The sequence below is a fragment of the Sciurus carolinensis genome, chromosome 3 (assembly GCF_902686445.1).
Source record: "Sciurus carolinensis chromosome 3, mSciCar1.2, whole genome shotgun sequence".
NCBI classification, from domain to species: domain Eukaryota; kingdom Metazoa; phylum Chordata; class Mammalia; order Rodentia; family Sciuridae; genus Sciurus; species Sciurus carolinensis.
In genome coordinates this window covers 49652518-49670156 of record NC_062215.1, presented here as the reverse complement: position 1 = coordinate 49670156, position 17639 = coordinate 49652518, and the positions used below count along the sequence as shown (strand labels likewise).

At 36.0% G+C, this 17639-nt stretch overlaps 1 protein-coding gene across 1 annotated transcript in view; it reads right to left on the bottom strand.

Moving 5' to 3' along the window:
• The window catches only part of LOC124981055 (myosin-8), a 28746-nt gene extending 12042 nt beyond the window's left edge, over positions 1-16704 (bottom strand). The window contains exons 1-21 of the mRNA XM_047547233.1: positions 16679-16704; positions 14832-15072; positions 13830-13973; positions 13485-13641; positions 10649-10676; positions 10445-10553; positions 10253-10345; positions 10061-10124; positions 9298-9396; positions 9107-9210; positions 8773-8911; positions 7516-7634; positions 7278-7427; positions 6291-6461; positions 4857-5166; positions 4621-4688; positions 3000-3087; positions 2797-2914; positions 2331-2454; positions 2100-2236; positions 161-416 (exon numbers count right to left, since the gene is read on the bottom strand). Coding sequence (XP_047403189.1) covers positions 161-416; positions 2100-2236; positions 2331-2454; positions 2797-2914; positions 3000-3087; positions 4621-4688; positions 4857-5166; positions 6291-6461; positions 7278-7427; positions 7516-7634; positions 8773-8911; positions 9107-9210; positions 9298-9396; positions 10061-10124; positions 10253-10345; positions 10445-10553; positions 10649-10676; positions 13485-13641; positions 13830-13973; positions 14832-15041 — 2688 coding nt within the window. The 5' untranslated portion in view covers positions 15042-15072; positions 16679-16704. The remainder of the gene's footprint in view (positions 1-160; positions 417-2099; positions 2237-2330; positions 2455-2796; positions 2915-2999; positions 3088-4620; positions 4689-4856; positions 5167-6290; positions 6462-7277; positions 7428-7515; positions 7635-8772; positions 8912-9106; positions 9211-9297; positions 9397-10060; positions 10125-10252; positions 10346-10444; positions 10554-10648; positions 10677-13484; positions 13642-13829; positions 13974-14831; positions 15073-16678) is intronic.
• Positions 16705-17639: the final 935 nt, after the last annotated feature.

Genomic DNA, 17639 nt, shown 5'->3' with positions numbered 1-17639 from the left:
TGCCTTTCCTTCCTTTCATATTGGAAGATCAGGAAATACTTAACAACAAAACTTGCAATTTTTTTTTTTTTCAAGAAAAGACTATTTTGTAAGTCAGACTCTAGTCTCATTTCAGAAAAAGGTTTGGTAACATAGTACATTCAGAATATGGGTTACTCACAGACTGAACCTGGAGTTGCAGGTCATTTTTCTCTTTCAATAGAGTGACCATTTTTTCCTCCAGTTCCTTCCTTTTTGCCTCTGACTTGGCAAGTTCATCCTTGGTTTTCTGAAACTCTTCCTTCATGGTGGCCATCTCCTTCTCAGTCTCTGCACTCTTGAGGAGTGGCTTGATCTTGAAGAAGAGTTTCATCCAGGGCCAGTGCTTGACGTTCATGAATGCACGGACATTGTACTGAATGCAGAAAAGGGCTTCTCTGAAATGACATAAAAATATCAGTGTTGCCCAGCGCAGTGGCATATGCCTGTAATCCCAGCAATTCAGGAGGCTAAGGCAAGAGGAATGAAAGTTGGAGGCCAACCTCAGCAACTTAGCGAGACCCTAAGGACTTAGTGAGTCTCTTTATCAAAATAAAACATTAAAAAAAGGGCTGGGGATGTGGCTCAATGGTTAAGCAACCCTGGGTTTAATCCCTGGTACCAAAACCAAAACAAAACAATATCAGTGTAGATTGTTCCATTAGATGCAATACCCTTGACTATTTATTGCACATGAACTGTCCTTTTAATGATAATCTTTGTACATAAAAGTCAGATTCTTATATATTATATGCAAAATTTGCACACGCATGTACTCTGAACACTCACATTCATAGTTTGCAGTCCTCAGTACAACTACTTTGCTAATGTGAATGCTGTTCCTATTGAGCAATTCTTTTTTCTTAGTTCCCATCAAACTAGGAAAGAAGCTGATTTTGGAGAATAAACATTTGAATTTATGAGTAGCATATGCCATTCATTGAAGGATCATTTTACATTATTACAGTAGTATTGATTTGGTAGTTGGTGTAGCAATTGTAAGTTGATTGTACTGCTTGGCTGTTGCCATATGATTGTGAACTGTGAAATGGAACAGGCTGCTTCCTGAATTGCTCCACCTAAAGTGGTCATCTGTTTTGCCGTCTCTTTCTTTAAACTACTCTTTTTAATCACCACTGAAATATCCACTCTTCTTTTGTTAGCTTCCTCAGATAATACAGTGACTTTTCTAAATTCTTTCAACTGCCTCAATCTTATCTGCTTAATTAGATCATTGACAATTGCAGAATATTTAGTATGAACTATATTCTAAAATTTGTTTTTGCTAAGTAAAACTGAAAAATAGTAATAGAAAATAGTTTTTTCTGCAAACTGTACCAATAGACTAGCAAGGTTTCACTAACTTGTAGCAATGTGTATATTTCTTCAAGTTTGTTAAAATGTAAATTTTATTTCTATGGGTCCAGTTTTTAAGAACTGCATGTCTGAGAAGGCAGATACCATGACACAAACCATCATGTAGATACATGGAAAAGACTTGGGAACACTTGTAATGCAGAACTAAATAAGTAAAGGTGAGCAAAATGAATGCAAGTTGTGTGTGTGAGGAGAGGGAATGCAGTAGTGTGTAGATAAGCTTGGTAAGGTTAATTATAGAAAGGAGAAATGGAACTTTTGAGTAGATAAATTTGGATGAAGGGACAAGGCTTGTGAAAATATGAACATAAGAGATAAGCAAATTGTTTGGCCTGGCTAGAAAAGACTGTGTGGTTGGAAATGATAGATGAGGTGGGGAATAGAGAGGTCCTTGACAGCCAAACAAAGCAACTTGCATTTGACATGGGTCATCATGGGGACCCACAAACTGAGATACAGCATGATGAAAATAGTGCTTCCTGCAAACTGTTTCTGCCGCTGTAAGTGAGATGGATGGAAAGGGGGAAATTGGAGACGAGAGAAATTTTGGAGGGAATTCAAGTATGAACTGTGAAACAAAAGCTGATGTATGGTAGGGTTGAGAGGCACATGTTAACCACAAAATGAAAGAATTAACGAATGACAAAATCTAATTGATAATCTCCAGGAGACCTTATAATTCTGATAATCTTTATCATTGTTACCTCCTCTGTAACATTTTCTGGTATTCTACTCTCATTAGGAATCCTCTACAGACAGCTTGTGTTCTTGTTATAATCTGGGCCAACTTTTCATCTCTCATTTCTTCCAGAAGACCCAGAAGGCCAGCTTTGAAGAAAACCTGGAGAAATGGAGAGTCACAAATCATCCCCATACTACATGAGACAGAAATGGCAGAAGGTATTAGATCAGGCATAAATAAGTAACAACTATACCTTGGTATGTCCAAATTTATATTGGGTATGATCAATGTCAATAGAAGCCAGGAGTTTCTCTGAAGCCTTCTTGCTGTCAATGAACTGTCCCTCTGGAATAGCACTTGCATTTAAAACCTTGTATCTGTTAAGTTAAACAGATGAAGAATAGTTAGGAAGGTTTGATTCCATATTCAAATGACACCAAAAATAAATATCAATAAAAATCTTAAGAACAAAAATGAAAGTAGGAAGTCTAACTGTTCTTTAAGGTTAGATAATGAAATGATGATTTTCTGTTGCATGCCTCCTTCCTATTATTCTTCTATCCTGTTATCCTGTACTCTTATTTCAAGACTGTATTATTCAACTTCTTAATTTTATGATATATACCCACTAGATTACATGAAATAGAGTAAACAAAGGACAGCAATTAAGATGATAAAATCATCACAGCATTTGATGAAATACAACAAAGAGAACTGACCTTTGCTTAAAATCCCCATATAAGATTCTGCTTGGGAATCCTTTCCTGCAAATGCGGATGCCTTCCAACACACCATTACACCTCAGCTGATGCAGGACAAGTTCATGCTCCATGGCACCTAAAAATAGAGAAGAGAATTTTACTCCTAGGCATTGAATTTTCAAACCTGTTGCTGCTTGATTAGTTCATGCTCTGTGTCTTACCAGGAGTTTTGGTTTCATTGGGAATGATACACCGTACAAAGTGAGGGTGTGTGCTCCTCAAATTGGTCATCAGTTTATTTAAATTTTCCTAGAAAACCAAATAGAAGGGACTTGATGAGAAAGTCCTATTTTGGATTGCTTTTTTTAAAATATAATTAAAAGGTACTCTTAACTAGTAGGCATAAGCTTATGAAGCTTCAATCTCAGTATTTTGAAGGTCTCAGGATTCTACTTTGCTAAAGGCCAAAGTACTGGAAGAAATGTAGATCTCCAAGGTATTCATTTATAACATCTAGGATCTGTTTGATAAACAGAATACAAAGTCAGTAGCCTTGATACACAGGAAGTGTTCTCAACTGGGATTCAGAAGACAAAAGACTATGGTCTTTCTCTGCCACTAATGAGCTGCCTGACTTTATAGAATCCCTTTTGTCTTTCTGAGCTTCATCTGAAAATAGTTGATATGTTTCTTTGGTCTCTTTTGTCTCTTTCAGTGCTAATAGTTTTCACAGTTGCTAGCAGTTTACAGTGGTAACCTAGATTAAAAATTGTCCAACTTTTTCCATTCCTTCCTTGAGTTTATTGTTCCCAGGATCCTCTAACTTGTAGTTTTGTTTAGTTTTTTGATGAATCTAAAAGTTTGAGATTATATAATTTATATTGATCTTGGGTACTCAAGAACATCTATGGTCTGCAGCATATGGGATAATTATTCCAGAAATATAGTGATTGATTATGACTGTTTCATCCAGCCATAAACATCTTTCATGTAAATATTGATCAGTCTTTTTTAGGCATATTCTTTAAGAAGACAGATTGTTTTCCATATCTCAGTTAACCATTAGGACAATGGAAATAAATAATATGAGTTTGTAGTCTTGAAAAAATACAATAAGAACAACTTGAACTGAGTCTATTTGGTAAGAAAATGCAAATTAGTAGTGAGAAAGAAAGAGAAGTTCTCCTGTTTAGGTCAGAGGTTATAGACCATATCTACATTTTAGTTTTGAAGGGAATGAGACTTAGCCACACAAATTCTCATAAAGCAGTCATTAGACTAGATGTATTGTATACTCCCCTTTGGAAGAGCCATTTTTTTTAACTGCATAAGAAAATTATATTATTTTGTAGTAAAATTATTATTCTTTCAATTTCAAGAGTTTTTTAAAAAATCTTATTCATTTAAATCATTAGATTTTTTTGAGCTACTATAAAAATTAATGCAGTTTAGAGGACAAAGATATGTTTTGGTGGGAAGATGTTCTAAAGATTATATTCATGCTCATTCTCAAAGAGAAACTCATGAACATTCTCAAAGGGCAACATTGGGAAATAGGAATATGACCTTCATAGGGATAGCTTTGAAGTTCAGCTATGCTTCCCTAAAAATCAGCTTCATTATATAATAAAAAGCTCCTAAGACTATTATGGCATTCCTAATACATTAGATAATCATAATAAGAAATAATGAATAAAGCAACCATTCCTGTAGGAATGACAAAAGTGAATATTTGGAGTGAGTCCTATTAACATTCCATTCCCTCCTAATTTATTCTAAATCCTATAATTACAATAATTTATAGAAGCTGAATGGATTTTTCATTTTAAATTAGCACTTTACCCTGAAAAGGGCTGACACAGTCTGGAAAGAAGAGCCCTTCTTCTTAGCACCTTTCTTTGCTCCGCTTTCTAAAGTTAAAAAAAAAAAAAAAAAAAAAAAAGAAAGAAAGAAAAAAAAAGAAAAGAAAAGAAAAAAAGAAAACCCATCAATTAGAATAGAATTCCTGAGGCTAGAATGTTATATGAATAGTCTGTGAATACAGACCGTTTAGTTTAGATTAAGGGCATAAAAAATACCTGCTTCAGCACTAGCATAGGTGGAAAAGAGACTGGCCAGAGTCTTCATTGCTGACTTCTGGTATAGTCCAACCACAGTGTCATTCAGGGGGTCCTTGTTCTTGTCCAGCCAGCCAGTGATGTTGTAGTCCACAGTGCCGGCATAGTGAATCAGGGAGAAGTGGGCCTCAGCCTTGCCTTTAGTAGGCTTGGGCTTCTGGAAGTTGGCAGACTTTCCCAGATGTTGGTCATACAGCTTGTTCTTGAAGGAGGTATCTGTTGCCTTGGGGAACATGCACTCTTCTTCCAGGATGGAGAAGATGCCCAGTGGCTAGATTCAGAAAAGTAAACAGTGGTGTCAGTCTCCTTTCTTACAAAATATATAGATATGGGGGACTGTTATTTTATAAAATTATGAGTCCCTCAGTTAAATATATTTATAAGTAAACCAGAGTCACAGATCTAAGAAGTCTCCCCTGCTTATTTTTATCTTTAGAGTGACTTTTCCACCATTTCTTCTCACATTCAATCTAGCATTGTTTTCAATTAAAAGAATACTGACTACAAATCCCAAAGGTCAACACAGCATTTAGCTGTGATTTTTAAAGATGCTTTGAATCATCACACTTTTTTTCCTATTAAATGAATGTATCTATTGTCAGAGTTTTATTTTGCTGTGGAAAGGACCTACTTACTTAGAATGATATTGACTTTACACACAATAATGTAATTGTATAAATAACCCAAACTTTAAAGTGTTGTATACTTAATATCCTTAAAAATAGATTATGAAGTAGCTTGAGCAATTTGACTTTTTCTAACAAATTAACTTTCATAAAAACTCCAACTATATCACCTGTGCATTCATTTTCATTTAAAAAAGTCTTTCTAAAATGACATATTGGATCATAATGGAGATAGATTAGATCTAATAAGGATGATTCTTCTGGTGAAGCAGACCTCAAATAGAATTTTCATTGCTTCTTTAAAATTGGGTTTACATTGGTATTAGAATAAAACTGACTGGATATACTGACTGGATATGGTGGTGCATGCCTGTAATCCAGCTACTCAGGTGGCTGAGACAGGAACTTTGTGAGATCCTGTCTCAAAGTAAAATAAAAAGGACTGGAGATGAATCTCAGAGTTAGAAACCTTGCCTAGCATGGGTGAGGCCCTGGGTTCCATCCCCAGTACTGAAAAAGAAAAGAAACAAGAAAGAAGGAAAGAAAGAAAAGGAAAGGAAAGGAAAAAGAAAACTGGGTAGAACAAAATTAACCACTCTCATATCCTTCTAATGCAAAAGTCATAGAGGAAGTGATTTCTAAATAGTAATTTTCCAATTTTCTCAGATCTTAAATTACTTGAGACTACAGTGATAACTTTCTAGAATTGCTGAAGACATATGTGAAAGTTATCCTTACAGCCTGACGTTTCCTTGGAAGCTAAACAGACCTTCTCGATGAGCTCAATGCAGGCAGCCAGGTCCATCCCAAAGTCAATGAAGGTCCACTCGATGCCTTCCTTCTTGTACTCCTCCTGCTCCAGCACGAACATGTGGTGGTTGAAAAACTGTTGCAGTTTCTCGTTGGTGAAGTTGATGCACAGCTGCTCCAGGCTGTTGAACTAAGTGGAAAACACAAATTTAAGTTAAATTTATAACAAAAGTTTACCTTTGAAAGGGGTTTTCTCATTTGGGTAGACTGACTGCCCTCCTAGGATGATAGATTTTGTTCTCCCATGCCAAGCCCTTACTGAAATTTCATCCAGTTTCTATCAGTCCACATACAGAAAATGTTTAGAAATGTGTCCTCTGGATGAGATACCTCAGAAATACTGATGTCAGGTGAAGGACCAAGAGTAGCCTTATTTCCTATGCTAGGTAGTATTCTTTCCTAGGCAGACAAATTTGAGTTTATTTACAATGCCATTTCCATTCTCTATACCTTGGTATTTCTAAGGTTAACCTAATATTTAAATGTCACTTCCCTTAATTAGTCAGATCGGAATCTTAAAGTCTTTGAATTTTTCATTGTGTTTCTCATCACTTCTTTGATGCTACCTTTGCCTTCATCATCTTCTCAATCATAATCATCTTAAACACTCTGTGCTAGGACTATGCTAAGAGTTTTAAATTGAGAAATCTTATAACTGCAAAATGATCTCAGAAATGAGTGTATTATCTGAAATGCAAGATGCTTAACCTATGGGTACTCATTGAAATTGCTCAATGATCAATTAGATACCATTCCCCTTATCACCAAGTTAGGAATTGACAGAGTTGGAGTTTAAATTCATTTTGGTATCATTTCAAAGTTCATGCCCTTTTATGTTCTTTTGGATCTTTTTCATGTGTCAGTTAAGTTTATAGATCTTTTCCATGTATGACTATAGCATGTATGTTTTGTAGAATTTTCTGCTACAAACTTTCTGCTAACTCACATCAAAGATCTCAAAGCCAGCAATGTCCAAGACCCCAATGAAGTACTGCCTGGGCTGCTTGGTATCCAGCTGCTGGTTGATGCGGGTGACCATCCACAGGAACATCTTCTCATAGACAGCTTTAGCTAGAGCACCCACTGCATTGTACACCTTCACAAACAGTAATCTCTGTTAGTATTATTAAAGACATGTCATGGAGGCCTGGGATGGGTGTGATTCATTGAGCTTGTGTGCTTACCTGCTGCACAGTCTGACCTTTGGTGACATATTCATTGCCAACCTTGACCCTGGGGTAGCAGAGGGCTTTGAGCAGGTCTGCAGAGTTTAGATTCTGGAGATAGGCTGCCTTGTCAGCAACTGCAGACACAAAAATCAGGGAATGTTTAATGGTGAATACCCTTTTTAACTTAATCTTTCCATTTTCTTCCAGTCCAGTTTGCTTATTACTTGAATAAAAAGCTTTAATTGATTCTATAGAAGGTCAAATAAGATTCTCTGTACATTAGGGCATGTAATTGCCTCTGAATAGTTGATCATTTACACTGTTTAGTGGTTTTTTGCAAGTAGATTTTGAGAAGTTTTTCATTAAAAGTAAACATGTATCTAGTGTTTATTGTATTATTTTATATAAGGTAAAATTCATAGTCCCTGATTTTTGGACATTTTAGATATAGTTGAAAGGATAAGATAAACAAACCTTAATACTCAATATTAGTCAGGAGTAAAAATCAGAATATTTGGATTTTTATCGTAGTTTTACCTTTTTCAATTTAACCTTACTGGATTGATTTCTTTATCTGAAAATGTGGGGATTAAATTAAAATGGATGATGCTGTCTAAAATTCTGTGACTATAATGTAAATGCCATGTCATGTTCAAAAGTAACTTCTAGAAAGTTTAGAGGAGGGAGAGCAAATGTTAAGCTTTGGTGGTCAGGAATGGCTTGGGAGCAGATAACTAGCTTTGTGTTGTAGATTCTTTTTACATTGCATATTCTTTCCATATGCAGAGTACATGATTTTTCTTTCTCAATTCCTTTTATCTTGTGTGTTTTATATAGAAACAACTCACATATATATGCATATGTCCCTAGGGACATTCTTCACCCTTCGCCCTGTATTTGGGCAGATCATCTATTGGTAGCTCCTAGGTTTTTCCAGTTAGTGGTAAAATAGACCAATATGCAAAGTTATCTTATATAATGACCCACCATTTCTAAGGCAAAGCAGGAGTACCAGTTCACTGCATCCTATGTCCAAATATCTGGCCCTAGGTTAGACTTGTGAGTGTCTATTGGACCTTATTTGGGCTGGATAGACATGAAGGAGAGATGGAGAGGAAAGTGAGTGGTAAGGAAAGCAGGCAGAGTATATAAATGTGTATATGTCCTTCAGAAGTCCAGCCACAAAGGAGAGATGAGTGTAGGATAGGGTTTAATTTTTAATTTTTTTGCTGGATTCTCTGATTTAAACCCAGATGAAGGTTCATTTGATACCTTCAGTGCCATCTGGTTCAGCTTGCTCCTCACGTTGCTTTTGCTTGAACTTCATGTTCCCATAATGCATCACAGCCCCTGTGAGTTTATAGATGGATACTTTCTCTTCCGGAGTGAAACCCAGGATGTCAATGGCACTCTACCAGAACAGATGAGGGTACAAAAGTTAGGGCAGAAGACACTACATATTTATGAGAATTTATAGGACATCCTGGGGTAACCACACATATACTAGGTTGCTATTATAATTACATACATAGATTTTTAAAAAGTGTGTGTGTGTGTGTGTGTGTGTGAGAGAGAGAGAGAGAGAGAGAGAGAGAGAGAGACTTACATCAGTGGCCATCAACTCTTCTTGGTCATCAATGCTGGGGACTGTGATCTCTCCCTGACTGACGAAGGCATAGTCATATGGGTTGGTGGTGATCAGAAGCATTTCTGGGTACATAGAATTCAGGGTTTATGTTTTATATTAGAAATTGTTAATAAAAATATTAACATCTATGATTTTAAGTTCTTTCTTACCAATTAAATCTGGCTTCTTATTAGAAGTGATCTGATAAAAAATATGGTAGCTTCTTTCTGCCTTTAGCTGGAAAGTAACTCTAGACTTTTCCAGAAGATCTAGAAAGAGAGAAAGACTGAGCTAGAAAAAAAAAACATCAATTCTTCGGACAAATTAAAGGAACCTCAGTGTCGGTGGTCAAAATTCAGGGTACTACATTTGGCTTCACTGAGATTGCAACTGGATGACCATCCTGTAGTTGTACATAGACAAATGACATTTCCTATGCTTCTCATCATCTAATAGCAGCAATTGAAGCATATCTGCTCTGGGACAAACAAAGCTTCATATGGAAGATATGTGAACTCTGTTTTAGTTGATATCTAATATCTCATCCTTCCTTGGATAATCTCAATTTCACTCCATGGTGAGGAGCTACCTATCAAAGCTCAGATCAAGAACAAAGTCTATCAAGAGCAGAGTTATATTGCAACCTCACAAGTAACTCATAAGAACCCATAGGTATTCCTAGTATTTGTTCTGGAAAAAAGTCATAGTTGCTTCTGAAGCAGAAATTCTCTAGATTGTTCTATAGGACCATCAGTCTCAGATTGAGTTAAGGGGATCACACAGTGAATTATAGGTAACTCTGACATGAGCTCACAGCAATGAGGCAGCAGACCACTGTTTTACTGGCTTCATGCACAGTAAGTATTGCAAAATAACCTTGGAAATGAAATTACTTGTCTCTCTGTTTTGATTGTCAGCAGTCCTGTTACTCACATGTTTCAATATCAGCTGATGCCAGCTTCCCTGTAGTACCGAAGTGAATTCTAATGAATTTGCCCTTGAAAAGATAAAGATTAGTAGTAAAATATCAAAGCCCATAGAGAGATGAAACTGAAATAGTAATTCATACATTGCTTCTCTGACACTTAAGGATGGAGAAGACCCCTTCATGACCAAGAGACTTACAAAGCGAGAGGAGTTGTCATTCCTCACAGTCTTGGCATTGCCAAAGGCCTCTAGTAGGGGGTTGGCACTGATGATTTGATCTTCCAGAGTTCCCTGCAAAGCAGACAGCAGTTCTTGCATCTGGGGCTCAAGAATTTCTTACCCAAGAGCCCTAAGTAGAACGTGGATTCTGACCATGGCAGTCAGACCTACCTGCATTTTGCCGGATTCTTCCTTCTTCTTCTCTCCAGTAACTGCAATTGTTGCAAAGTACTGGATGACACGTTTGGTGTTCACAGTCTTCCCTGCACCAGATTCTCCACTGTCAAACAAATCAGAAGAGATCGGAACTATGGCCTACATTGTCAGCATTTAAGACAATTACTGCAAATCGGAGAAGAAGAAAAAATCACATACGTGATCAGGATTGACTGGTTTTCACGATCTATGAAAGAAATCAAGATCATCAGTTAAAACAAAAAATGCATTCAATATGAAGATAATTAAATCAGTTCAGCTCAGATACAACTTGTTCTTTTTAACTTGTTGAAGATGTTGCTTATGATTTTGGCTTTGTGTCTAGCCCCCCAAATAGCCAATTGACTCAGTGTAAAGTCTGTGAAAATGAAAGGTAAAGAATCATGCATTTTTTTGTTTTTATTATTTTTTATTGTGGTTAAATACACATAGCATAAAGTTTCCATCTTAATCATATTTAAGTGTACAGTTCACTGATATTAAGTGCATTCATAATGTAACCATCACTACCTTTCATTTCCAGAACTCTTTCACTTTGTAAAACCAATGTGCTGTACCCATTAAACACTAACTTCTCATTTCCCTCTCCTGCCAGTTCCTGGCAACCCCATTTCTCTCTGAATTTACTACTATTAATACCTCCTATAAGTGGAGTAAAATAGTATTTGTCTTCATTTGTGACTGACTTATTTTACTCAGAATGATATTCTCAAAGTTCATCCATATAGCACTCAGAATTTTCTTATTTTAAAAGACGGAATAATATATCATTATATGAATATAATGCACTTTGCTTATCTCTTCATATGTTAAAGGCCTTTGAGTTGCTCCTACATTTTAACTTATTGTGAATGGTGCTCACGTGAACATGTATGTACTAATATCTCGTGGAGGTCCTGTTTCATTTCTTCTGGGTACATATCCAGAAATGGAAATGCTGGATCATACTATAATTGTATTTTTAATTGCTTGAGAAACCATCTGTTTTCCACAGCAACTGTGCCATTTTTACATTCTTACCAACAGTGCACAAGGATTCTACTTTCTCTATATCCTTATCAGCATTTGTTATTATCTGTTTTTTAATAGTAGCCATATTATATTAGATATATATTATACACAGTTACATATTTTATGAATATTTTTAAATTTTGTTTTAGAAAAATTTAAACATACACAAAAGTGGAGACAATAATGTAATGAGCCCCTGTATGAGTATCTTACAGATGTAACAATTAAAATCCAGCCAATTTTATGTCATCTTGATCCTATCCCAAACTCACTGCATTATTTTAAAGAAAACCTCAGACGTGAATATAATTTTCTTTGGTAAATGCTTTAAAAAGAATTATATAATTTTGAGGTCATAAGAAACCATAGAAATTATTTAGGTAAAGTCTTCTATTTAATAGTCTGAGACCTAGAGAGGAAAAAGTGACTTATCTATATTAATTACATAGCTAAAATCAAAGAGTGTCAGATCTTTAGACTTGTGGTTCATATATTTTTCTGCTACCTGGTCTCCCAGTTTTTGATGTCACTAATTGATTTCTGGAATCTGAGGGATCTGAAATTGTGAATACTGTAGTTTATTTTCCTTTTAAAACTATATTCATTTCTCGATAAAGATATAGACAAAACTTTAAATAACTTTAAAGTTCTATCCAGGGAAATAGAATGCAGATTTGGATCATATTCAGATGATTTTTTTCTATTATAAGAAAAATCATGGAAGATCCTATTGCACATAGTGGAGAATAGATAACAACATTCTGGTGTCTGTTGGCAATGCTAAAATAATATTAAGTAGGTCAAATGCCACAGTTGTGTTATGATTTTAAACAAAAATCATGTCTGGGAGCCATATGTGACCTTGAATTTGGAGTAACCCCAAAGCCTGGGAGTCAGTTGGGGTGGGGATGTACATAGATGTGTAAACTCAGCTGCTGAGTATTAAAACCTCTGGCATAAACCAGCATTTGGATAAATTTTTAGAGGTAGATAGCTTCTATAGACAATGAAAGAGCAGCTTGCTGGCATAAAATCCTTGTAGAACTCCTGACCAATTCATAATAGAAAATTCCTACTTTATCCCTTTTTCTGCTCTCTCCCTCTTTAAAAGACAATTTAAAAACAAGTGCAAAAAAATGAACAAACAAAAAAGAAAAAGAAAGACCCCCAGTTTCCAAAATTCCTTGGAAGAACTTAGAGAATTTAGAATATTTCTGGAGGCAATACATTTGGTTATGTGAAGATAAAAGGTTTTAATCCTATAATTGGGCCTCTTATGTGAATCTAAGCTGCTTGTTTATGCTTTGATAAGGCAGGAATAACAGATTTTTGATATAGTTTTTTAAAAATTTTTCAAAAAGTGAAAAAAAAATTTTTTTCAAAGAAAAGATTTTTTTCCAAAGTGAAAATAGACTTTTTTCTTCTATTCTGAAAACACATCTTTGGGAGGAGATTCACACCTCTTTCTTTACTCAAGTAAAGAGAGAGGCTGGCAATACATTTCTGTGAATGGATGCCTCACTCACTCGCCAAAGAAGCTGGCAATATTAACTGTGCCATTTGAAAATAAAGATAAAAACTCATGAAGTCCTCTAGCTGTGGCTGATAACTCTTTTCCTCCATTACAGTGGATGTGGATTTTTTTTAAATTTATTTAAACTCCTTTGTACCCAAATCAGAAAGTGAAAAAAAGAAAAAAAGAATAGGGAGAGGAATAAATATGTTTACAAAAATCTGCTTCTTGAATTAACTAGATTGCATTTACTAGCTATATTAGATTGGCAGGACAATGGATTCAGTGAGTTTTACCTTACTAATCTGTAAAGCAGAGATGGCTGCTGGGAAGAATATGTGACATCACGGCTATGAAAGTTCTTTGAGAACAGTGAAACCCCATGTGGCTGGAATATATTATTATAATAAGGGTAGGATGAGGTCTGTTTGTTCATCATAGATTCTATTTATACAAGCCTTACTCACTTACCAGTCAGCATGAACTGATAGGCATTGTCAGAGATGGAGAAGATGTGGGGTGGGGCCTCCTGGCGCTTTTTGCCTCTGTAGGCAGCCACCACCTCAGGGTTGTATACTGGCAGCCACTTGTAGGGGTTGACGGTGACACAGAAGAGGCCTGAGTAGGTCTGGAAAATTGGAAAATTCAACATGTGTATCTTGTTGGCTTTTTTTTTTTAGTGCTGGAAATTGAATCCAAGCCCGTGCATATGCCAAACATATGTAACTGTACCACTGAGTTACATCCCTAGCCCCTGCCTCTTTCTTTTTTTCAGAAAAATAAATGGATTAAAAGGAGATGTTGAAGGGCACTTACATAGATCATCCAGGCTGCATAGCGCTCTTTGAGGTTATACAGTACTCCGGGCTCATGTAGGTGAGTCATCATGGCCATGTCCTCAATTTTGTCATATTTTGGAGGGTTCATGGGGAAGACTTGATCTTCCCTGACAGTTAGAGTCTGGTAAGGAAGCAGGAGGCAAGTTAGACTTAATGGTTGGAGATAGGGTTTATGTTATAAAACTAATCGTACATACTTTTTGTTATATTATTTGATGTCCTTTAAAGGCATAAACATATATTTATTTAGAATTTAATGGTAATAAAATCTGTTTCCTATGATAAGCTAGGACACCACCAATTTTTAAGTTAATATATATTAATTGTACATATTCAGTGGATACAGTGTGATATTTCCATACATGCATACAGTGGGCATTGATCAAATCCAATCACCTTTTTTCCACTCCCTCTTCCCCATATGAACTCGCTATCCCACTTCTGTATATATATCCAAAGGAAATGAAATCGTATATCTAAGAGATACCTGCATGTGTGTTTACTGTGACACTATCCATTTTTTAAAAGATTTTTTCTTCCCACTATTTTTCTCCTATCCAAATTGATCTATCAGTTTATATCTTTTTATTCTTTTTCTTGCTGTTCATTATAAAAAACTACTTTTTTTCTTTTTGAAGTAATGGAGATATGAATACATCATTGAACTAAATAACTCAAGAATTCTTGTGGTCAGAGAAGCTACTTTCCCAACTGGGAGATTCAGAGCAGGGAGTTGGGAATTGAAGAGAAAGGATGTAGGCTTATACTAATGGGCAAAGTCCTGTGTGAAGTTGGAAAGGAAGACATGAGGTTACTGCTATGAATCCTTTTGCCTTTCAGATCTAATGTCTGTCCACTAACTAGAAGTGTTTTTGTATTAGCAACAGGCTTAGAGATTACCAGCAATAAGACTTCAACTCTTAAATTAAGGAGATAGAAAAATAAAATGGGGTTATTTTGTCCTTATGCTTTTACTTACTGCTCCACTTTCGGTCTTGACAGTTACTTTCCCTCCTTCCTTGCTTTGTATGACACTCTTTACATAGGATTCTTTGGGCTCTGCCACAAAGACAGATGTTTTAGCATCAAAAGGTTTGTTTTGGGCCTCAATCCGCTCTCTTTCTGATTTTCGAAGGTAGGGAGCGGCTTCACCAAAAATAGCCATCTCGGCGTCCGAACCCGAGCTCATGGCTGCAGTTTATATAGCAGAGGATTCGGTGCTGGGGGGAAAAAAAACAAGAAAAGTAGAAATGAAAAGCAGAAATCATAAATGTAAGGTAGGATTTGAAATGAAGAAAGTGTTGAGTTTAGCTGCTACTGTGACTAATCCTCCAATCTTGACATTCACCGGTGTTCTAACATAATCTAAAAGACTAATTTGGAATGAGACTGTAATTTGAGGCTTCATTTTTAACAACTTTGAAAGTTGCCTTTCCAGATCATGTATCTTGATCATCAGGTCTGAGTATCTACAGTTGAGTTAGAATGAAATCCTTACATGTTTTTATAGCTAAACTGTAACAATCTCCGTAGCTAAAACTGTTGATGGATAGGATCTGTCATTGTTTAATCCCCATTTCTCCTTCTGCATAATGTTTGTATCTGCATATGCTAGGACAATCACATAGTAGGGAAGGAGAGTTTGTCTTGTGCAAATGAAGGCTGATATTTTCAAAGCTATCAAAAATACCTTTGTCTTTCAGATGGTCATTTTTCTCTTATGAGCCAAATTATTAATTTTAACCTCTCTTTATGTTGATTTTTGGTATTATGCTTTTTAGTGGATTGTTGAGAGAATCTCAATAAATTCTTGTTCTCTGGATTTTTTTTCATCATTTGGCTTATTACCAAGGGACTTAGCATTGCTCTAATTCCTAAATCTCTTCTGACATTCTCCTTATGTCATGAGAGATTTCATCTGTCAGTTAACAGATCTAACCACAAGAAATGAGAGCTTTAGCATAGAGGCGCTCTTCCCACATAAATTCCTTGGGCTTCTTTTTCTTTCTACTCAGAAAAAGAAAAGAGAACAAATTTAAGAGTTCATCACATGTATGTAAGTTATTATCTTATGATTGATAGACCAGCAGTGTTGACATGTTATATTGGTTGAATTCTTACTTTACTTTCAGATAGTAAGTTTCTTAGGGAAGTGCAGGATCTCTCTTAAAAGTAAGCTCGATATTTATCACACTGTATGTGTAAGACTTGCAACTTTTTAAAAGAACAATAATCTTCCTAACAACAAAAGTGAATCATCAAAAATAGCTAAAATATGGTTTTATCGAGATGTTTATGTTCATATTTTTAGGTAAGAATTTTTCTAGGATGTTTAAAAAATGTTTTTAAAATGTCTAAGTATTCAGTGCAGTAGGGAGATTGGTGTGGAATAGTCTTTTGCCCAGGATGGTTTTAAGAACCACTGAGAGGGACTGGGGCTGTAGCTCAGTGGTAGAGCACTCTCCTAGCATGTGTGAGGCCCTGGGTTTGATCCTCAGCACCACATAAAAGTAAAATAAAGGTATTGTGTCCACTTACAACTAAAAAAAAAAAAAATTGTATTTAAAAAAAAAGAACCACTGAGAAATCACTGTCGAAACTCATTCTGTCCTAAATGGTCTTTTAACCCTGGAACTCAAATTAGAATAATAATCTCTAAGGATAAAACATTTAGGGAAAAAAAAAGATTCTCCAGAATTTAGAAGTGGCCACATATAAAGACTTTCTACTGATAAAACTGTAAAAACATGGAATTGGTGTATAGTTAAAAGCTTCCTTAGACTAATTCCTTTCTATCATCAATAAATGAATCAATCCAAATCTTACCTCTGGAATTCCAGAAGAGAATGCAGAGTCAGAAGTGTCCCACACTATAAAACAAGAAGTTTCTAATTAGTGACCGTCTACAATTTCAGTAATATAGTTACAGAATTAAAAATTACCCTATCCTAAAGCCTGGCTCTATGAGAAGAAAAATCAAAGTTGGGAGGAAGAGTTTCATGCTCAGAAATAGCTACAGGCTCAGCTTTTTCTTCTTTTTGGGGTCCTTGTGGGTCCTAAGGTCCCATCACTTACCTCTGAGTTCTTGGTGGAGATAAGGCTCAAGAGCCAGGCCAGTTTATATAGGAACTACTATGCTGATGCTGCAACTATCTCCTCTTTGTTAGGGCAACACATTTGGCAACATGAACCCTCAGCATAGTTTGTAGTGACATTTGGCATGTTTGGATATAATTAGAAGTATTCATACCATTTTGAGTATGTGAACCAATTGCCTATAAATAATTTGACAGGGACCAATCTGGTGTCAGAGAATGCTTTCTAGTGTGTTGGGAAGGAAATCTTTGACAGTGCCTTATGAGACCTCAAAGTTAGTTCTTAAGAGCTATATTCAGTTTGGCAAACTCTTTCATGCATGCCTGTAACCAAGTGATCAGATCCCAGAAGCACATTGCTGTCAGGGCCTTCACTGTTTTTCACTTGTTCTCATAGGAACCCCCCACTGCATTCCCTCGGGCCACTGCCAAGGCTCACCCTTGGAGCTTGGGCTTGGGCAGCAGAGCCAAACTGAGAGGAGATTCTTTGCTGAGTCTCCACAGTTGTGCCAGTGCCTGCCCAGCTAACACTGAAGAAAATTATTATTAGAAATTAATGTGTCCATCATAGGAAACAATACAGATAAGAAAAGAGAAATAAATGTGCATAATCCCAGTGTGGAGAGATATGATACAGATATATAAATGAGATCATATTGTACACACATATATGCTAGACACATCTTGTAATC